The sequence below is a fragment of the Vicia villosa genome, linkage group LG7 (assembly GCF_029867415.1).
Source record: "Vicia villosa cultivar HV-30 ecotype Madison, WI linkage group LG7, Vvil1.0, whole genome shotgun sequence".
In the NCBI taxonomy this organism is placed as follows: domain Eukaryota; kingdom Viridiplantae; phylum Streptophyta; class Magnoliopsida; order Fabales; family Fabaceae; genus Vicia; species Vicia villosa.
This window is the reverse complement of record NC_081186.1, coordinates 61,917,622-61,925,463: the sequence shown is the minus strand read 5'-3', so window position 1 is coordinate 61,925,463 and position 7,842 is coordinate 61,917,622. Positions and strand designations below refer to the sequence as shown.

General features: G+C 31.8%; 2 protein-coding genes across 2 annotated transcripts; both read left to right on the top strand.

The window, feature by feature from the left end:
• Positions 1-550: 550 nt before the first annotated feature.
• LOC131617284 (homeobox-leucine zipper protein HDG2-like) lies at positions 551-1,049 on the top strand. The gene is made up of 2 exons (XM_058888603.1): positions 551-642; positions 729-1,049. The coding sequence occupies exons 1-2, from the start codon at positions 583-585 to the stop codon at positions 954-956; spliced, it is 288 nt and encodes a 95-aa protein (XP_058744586.1). The 5' UTR covers positions 551-582; the 3' UTR covers positions 957-1,049.
• Positions 1,050-1,751: 702 nt separating this feature from the next.
• LOC131617282 (7-deoxyloganetin glucosyltransferase-like) lies at positions 1,752-4,457 on the top strand. The gene is made up of 2 exons (XM_058888602.1): positions 1,752-2,343; positions 3,324-4,457. Exons 1-2 carry the CDS (start codon positions 1,827-1,829, stop codon positions 4,265-4,267), a joined length of 1,461 nt encoding a protein of 486 aa, XP_058744585.1. The 5' UTR covers positions 1,752-1,826; the 3' UTR covers positions 4,268-4,457.
• The last annotated feature ends 3,385 nt before the right edge of the window (positions 4,458-7,842 follow it).

The window sequence follows — 7,842 nt, the reverse complement described above, 5'->3', positions numbered from 1 at the left end:
TCAAGCACTTCGTCAATCTCAAACTCTTCATATGAAGGTGCATATGATGTTGCAGAATACTCCATAGACTGGCTAACATCCGTCTGCGCTTTTTGGTTATAATAAGGTTCCTGATAAGATACAAAATGTCGGTTGGAAACAAAACTTCTTGGTCCTGATCAGGGTGTTTTCCCAGGAGTCCATCCCGGAGTTCTAGCTGGAGTCCATGATGGTGGGCGACGCGGGGTTCCTACTACGCCATTGTAAATCCAGACAGAAAAATCTTTTGCTGAGAAATCTTGGTAGAACTGAGAAGCTAAACATGGATAAACACCACTGGTCGTTATGTTCCTTGATGTTTTAACACTTCTCCTTTCTAGGAAGTGTGACACCTACTGCACTTTTTCATCAAGACTCTAATAAACTTTTGCATGAAATTTTGTTCCCTTTTTTATCTTATGTCATCTCACTTTATGCACATTATTTTCAAATCATTATTTTAATCATGTAACATTTAATTATATTTATTATATGACTCATGTAACATTTTGAACCTGTTGAAAACAGTGGGATATTCTTTCTAATGGTGGAGTTGTTCAAGAAATGGCACATATTGCTAATGGAAGAGATACTGGAAACTGCGTTTCGCTACTTCGAGTGAATGTATGTTGTTGAATTTATGTTACATTTAATCATTTAAATTTTTTATGAAAAAACTATATTAATTTGTTTTCATATGTAACATGTAGAGTGCAAATTCAAGCCAAAGCAACATGTTGATATTACAAGAGAGTTGCACAGACACAACAGGATCATTTGTGATATATGCACCTGTGGACATAGTTGCAATGAATGTGGTTCTAAATGGAGGCGATCCTGATTATGTTGCACTTCTTTCATCTGGATTCGCTATATTACCGGACGGAACAACTAATCTTTTCAACTACACTGTAAGCACTTGTAGAATCCAGACCTGAGGTAGGTTCATCCAGAAACAAAAGCGATGGCTTATGAATGTAAATTTGGTGTTGACATTTTACTTTGAGCAAGACAACAAAACTATTCATACAACTTTTTTTAGTATCTCTTTATTTTTTTAAACAAGATTATATACGTAATTGTTTTTTTAAGCTGCATATAAATTCTAAATATTTGTGTAATATTTTTAATTATCAATATAATATTTTTATTGTTATTACTATTTTATTAACTATAGAATTTTTTAAGGTGTTCATCAACTTATGATTTTTTTCAAATTTATATTTTTCTTTTAAAATTTACATTTTAAAAAGAGATGCCGTAAAAGACTATCCTTTAATCTGTTAAGGAAAGATTATTTTCAACCTTTATAACCTATAAAGAAAAGAAGTTGCAATCATGTTATGACAAATACTTTTTATTTTACGTAATTGTAATTTAATATATATAAAATGCTTTTCCACCTAATATTCATTGGAATTAAACACGGCATTTTTTTATAGTTAAATATATTTTATATTTCGTTGTGAAAAACAAATGCGCGCACAACACCAGTACCCGTGCGGATGCACCGGTATCCCACTAGTTAGTTATGAAAAATAATATTACACTTGGGAATAATAAAAAATAAACACGTGGACATTAATGCGTTCATGTTTGCATCAGCAAACCGCTCATGTAGATATATCCCCCACTACCATCCACTTGAGAGCAATATTTATTCTTTTTAAATTTGCCACCGCCATTCCTATTTCACCTATAAATATCTAGTTCTAATCCAATGAACTTGGAAAACAAACTCAAATCATTTCTTTCTTTTTCTAGTTAGTTCTTGCTTTGAAAGAAAAACTTAACTAGTTGCTACCAAAATGGGTTCTCTAAATACAACAAAGAATATGTCACATGTTGTGTGTATCCCATATCCAGCACAAGGTCACATAAATCCAATGCTCAAACTAGCAAAACTTCTTCATTTCAAAGGTGGTTTTCATGTCACCTTTGTTAACACTGAATACAATCACAAACGTCTTCTCAAATCTAGAGGTCCTAACTCTCTAAACGGTCTCTCCTCTTTTCGTTTTGAAACCATTCCTGATGGTCTACCTGAGTCCGATGTGGATGTCACACAGGATATCCCTTCCTTGTGTGAGTCTACTAGAAAAACTTGCTTACCTCACTTTAAAAAACTTCTTGCAAAACTCAACAATGCTGTAGACACCCCTCCTGTCACTTGCATAGTTTCTGATGGTGTTATGACTTTTACATTGGAAGCTGCTCAAGAAATTAATGTCCCTGAAGTGCTTTATTGGACAACTAGTGCATGTGGCTTCATGGCATATATGCAATATCGTCAAGTCATTGAAAAGGGCTTAGTACCACTCAAAGGTAAATCGTTTTTGGTTACATTTTTAATGTGTTGGTTGCTTTAAATTTTAGAAGCTTGTAATCTGTCAAAATAGTTTATAAAACGATTTTTTATTTTAATATATTTTCTTAGAAATACGCAATGGTTAAGAACTTTCAGCAAAAATATATATTTTAAAGAATATGAAGTATTCTTCTTCTTTTTGTTTTATTTAACTATTTTTTAGATAATTTTAATTCTTGTTAAAAAAATATATTTAATTATTTTTCAACTTTTCAATCATTTATTTAACAAGTTTAAATCACTACAAAAAAATATTTCCATGTTTTTAAGCACATTGGATCATCTCCTTCCATACATCCCTCTCCTTCAATCAAACAAGTGTAATAATAATACACATTAATAAAATATAATATATAAAAAAGAAGAGAGGGAAAATGTTAGTGAGAGATAGAGACAAATTTGTGAAGGAGATAATTGGAGAGAAATAATAGAAGGAGAGGATCCAATCCCTGTTTTTAAGAGGATATCAACTAAATTTAATTTTAATTATATTTTTTATAAAATATTTAAATTAGTACTTTAAACATATTTTTCAAAAAATATTAAAATTTAAGTCAAATAATAAGTATTTGCATGATTTTATGGGATTTAAGAACAAAATATTAAAATTTACAGGCATTAAAAATATGAAAATATTTTAGAGACATCTATATAGGTGTGTGTATAGACTTCAAGAAAGATAGAAATAAAAAAAATTGTGATGTGATAGAAAATAATAAATGAACACAGTAGATTGAGTATACACATATCATTGTCAGAAATGTACTTAAACGTGCCAAAAATAAATGTCAACAACTACTTTCATATATCTTTATGGGAAATCTTTTAAGAGTAATGATTCACCGACACACAAATTTACTGTATTAGAATTCAGTTATGATGGATGTATTTTTAATGTTTAGTGTTCAATAAAGTAAATAATGTGTTTGATATGCAGACTCTAGTTATATAACAAATGGATATTTGGAGACTTCTATAGATTGGGTACCAGGCATTAAAGAAATACGTTTAAAGGATTTTCCAAGCTTCGTTAGAACTACAGACCCAAATGATGTTATGCTTGATTTTATATTAGGAGAGTGCCAGAGAGCTGAAAAAGCTTCAGCAATTATTCTGAACACTTTTGATGATTTGGAGCATAATGTTTTGGAAGCGTTTTCATCAATTAATTTGCCTCCTGTTTATTCCATTGGTCCCTTGCATTTACTCTCGAAGGAAGTGACTGATAAGGAGTTGAATTCATTTGGTTCTAATCTATGGAAGGAAGAGCCGGAGTGTTTAGAATGGTTGAATAGCAAAGAACCGAATTCCGTAGTTTATGTGAATTTCGGAAGTATTACAGTTATGACAAACGAACAGATGGTTGAGTTTGCTTGGGGACTTGCTAATAGTAAAATATCATTTTTATGGGTAATAAGGCCTGATCTTGTTGCTGGCGAAAATGCTGTTTTGCCTCAAGAGTTTCTGGAAGAGACGAAAGATAGAGGAATGTTATCAAGTTGGTGTCCACAAGAGGAGGTTTTAGACCATTCAGCAATTGGAGGTTTTTTGACGCATAGTGGTTGGAATTCAACGTTGGAAAGTGTGTGCGGTGGTGTTCCAATGATATGTTGGCCTTTCTTTGCTGAACAACAAACTAATAGTAGATTTAGTTGTCATGAATGGGGGATTGGTTTGGAGATTGAAGATGCTAAGAGGGATAAGATTGAGAGTCTTGTGAAGGAGATGATGGAGGGGGGAAAAGGTAAGGAGATGAAAGAGAAAGCTTTGGAATGGAAGAAATTAGCACAAAATGCTGCTTTGGGTCCAAATGGATCATCATTTATGAATCTCAAGAACCTCTTTAGCAATGTTCTTAAATATGAGATAAGTTCAAATTAGTATAGTTTTTTTATTACAGTTTGAAGTGGGTATTTGGTTTAGTTCTTGATAAAATAGTTTTTTTAAATAAAAGTCTGTGTACTAGTTTTTTTAGGTTTAAAGACAACATAATCTGAGATATTTGTAGTTTGTTAATTGGAAATGCAAATGATATTCTGATGCACCGTGTCCTTTTCCTCTTCTTGGTGTTTGTCTTCAATTTCAAATTGCATAATAGGAACAATGGATCTGATGGCTCAATGATATCTTAAGGAACCTTTATAATCGATTATAGTTCAGTTTTAACAAAAACTTTATAATTTTGTTAGGCCATAATCGATTATCATAGCCGGATCAATTATGAAAGCGATCACACATAAAAACATTATTTTTTCTTTGCTAAATGTTTTACTATAAAAGAAGGATAATTGTTCTTTTGAAAACACATTGAAAATATGAATATAATTTCTCTTCTATTCACTCCATTGCTCTTAGAATTTTCACATGCACTTAAAATATTATTTTAGTATTGTAAGAGCAAAACACTCAAGTAAAGTTGGCATGTGTAAGTCATTGTAGATATGTAATTGTAAAACAAGAGAGAATTGTTATCTTGAAACTTAATATATTATAAAAATTTAAAGCTGAACCTAAGACAAAAGCTTATTCTAAGAAAGTTGTGGAATTATTATGGTTTAAAAGATCTATGATATTTGAAATCCTAAAATACTCCCCCTGATTTTGGGATGAACAAGGATAAAATCCAATATATTCCTCTCTAATCTCTCATCTTTTTATTTTTCTGTTATTATTTACTTGTCATTCTCTTTTTCTTCGACACCACATTTAAAATCAATTTAAAAATTTATTTAACTTTTCAAGTCTTTTAAATTATTTTATATTATAATTCACCTCCCTTCACTTGAGTAACAAGTGACATCAGAATCTAACTCATGTTTAAAGCTTAATCATTTTAGGAAATACACTACAAGAAAATAGTCATTATGGGAAAATTTTAGGTAGTTAAACCGTTTTCTAACTTTGTTTGCAACGATTTCTGAATGATTGTGAAAAATCTGTCACCAACTTATTTTGCGACAATTTATGAAATATCACTTCAATCGAATTTAACATTTACGATAATTCTGGATCTTCCTTAGCAAAATAAATTAGACAGTTTTAATCTTCATAAATTTCAACAGATGTTTTATTTTTGGATGTTTATTCAGATGATTGTAACCATCATAATTAGGACATTGTGATCGTCGCCATTTAAGAAAAAAATCATTAATATATATTTCGTAACAATTTATAGTGATTTTAAGTATTTATTTTTTATTTTTGGTAACTGTTTTAACTATTATTATAGCATTATCTATTTAAAAAGATAAAAATTCTTACATGAAATTTAAATAAAATAGTTTTTACTAAAAATTTAAAATATTATTTGTGTATCTAAACATATAAAATAATTACCTAAAAGTTCTTAAAATCAACTAAATAGTCTTTAGTAAGGTCTAATTATTCTTTAGAGATGTTGCACCATTATCTATAAGTATGTTCTGGATTAAAGTTTAAGAAAAATAGAGTAGAATGACATACTTGAGAAATTTATGTACTGGATTAAAGTTCAAATCAGTAAAGTTTTTTCTTTAGGATGATATTCTCTAGTGTGGGCTAGGGTTTTTCTCAAATGGGAGAAGTGAAAAGTGTGAGAAATATTGATCGAGGAAGTTTAAATTTAAGTCTGTTCTCGTTTCCCAAGGTTCTAAAATAAGCTTCACGCTAGCCGAGCTAAGCCTTGCTAGTCGAGAGCTCGTATTCTTGACTTTTGGACTTTCCCCTAGGCGTGCTGGATGAGAAATGGCATGGCAATTATGAGTTTAGCGAGCCCATATTTTTGTGGCTTGGCATGTTTCTTTTCATCAAAGTGATTGAATTGAAATTACCTAATTAAAGCCTAATTCTAAGGAAAAATGTAAAATGTGGTTGAGTTGCCTCCCAACTAGTGCTTGTTTAACGTTAGTAGCTTGACAGTGTTGAATGTTAGGTGACACAAATTACCTTATAAATATCCAGGAGCACCCTCACAATCTTCATTAAAGGTCTTCATAAGATGAGAGGTATCTATGGGTCTGTCTTGACATTTAGTACTACAAAGTCTATATGAAATGATAACTTGTCTATCTGTATCAACACATCTTTGACTACTCCCACTGGTTTCCTCCATGTTTGCCATTTGAATTTATTTTGCAGATACTCAATTCTTTCTACCACTAAAAATGGTATATTATTCACACTTGCACCTAAGTTAATAAGGTGATTTGCCATAGACACTTACATAAATTGATTAAATGTATCCTCCGAACTTTTTGCTCCCTCTTGTTGTGGAGGTGCTTGTCAGTAATGTTGAAAAGGTTGTCTATTGGATTGACTAGCCTCGAATCTTCATCCTTAATTAAAATTGTTGAGGGAAAGCAAGATCAAGGTAGGAAGTGATCTTGAAGTAATTATGGAGCTAGTGGGAGATGTTAGCTTGATTTTGGGAATTGGTGGAGTTATCAAGAAACTGTAAGGCGATTGGCTGCTAATGGATATTCAAAACATAGGACTCAAAAGGTAAAATTGAGAGGTTTAAGGCAAGACTTGTGGCTAAGGGCTTCACACAAAAAGAGGGGATTGATTTTGATGAAACTTTTCTCTTATTTTGACTAAAGTCCCTTTTAGAATCATCACGGCTCTTGTAGCACATTTTGACTTGGAATTACATCAGATGGATGTTAAGACTACTTTTCTGAATGGTGATCTTAATGATGAGGTGTACATGCAGTAGTCTGAGAGTTTTGTGACTAGTGGTAATGAGCATTTGGTTTGTAAATTTAGAAAATCTATTTATGGTTTGAAAAAGGATCCCAAACAATAGTACTTGAAATTTGATGTGGTGGTGACTTCCTTGAGTTTTGAAGAAAATAAAGTTGATCAGTGCATCTATCTTAAGGTCAGTGGGAGAAAATTCATCTCTTTTGTGTTGTATATTGATGATGTTTTACTTTCCAGTATTTATCTTGGTCTACTTCATGAGACCAAACTTATGATAACCAAGTACTTTGATATGAAAGATCTTGCTGAGAGGTTATATCGATAGAGCCTTAGAGAGGTTGAATATGCATAACTGTAAGCCAGAGGATGTTCCAGTTACTAAAGGTGACAAATTCAGTAAATATCAATGTCCTAAAATGAGATTGAGCGGGAAAAAAATGAAGGGAAAACATTTTGACAATGGATTGGGAAGCTTGATGTATGCTTAAGTATGCATTGGGATTGACATTGCTCTTATAGTTGGCGTCGTGGGACGATACATGTCCAATCCTAGGAATGATCATTGGATTACTACTAAGGAAGTGATGAGATATTTGTAGAGAACTAAAGAGAAGTCTACTTTTGGTTACATTTTTATGCTGGCTGTAGGTGCGATGTCTTAGAAGAGTAAAAAGAAAACTTTTGTTGCCTCTTCAACTATGCAAACAAAGTTTATTGCTTGTTATGCTGCTGCCACTCATGCTGTATGGTTGAGAAATTTAGTGACTTGACTTCGC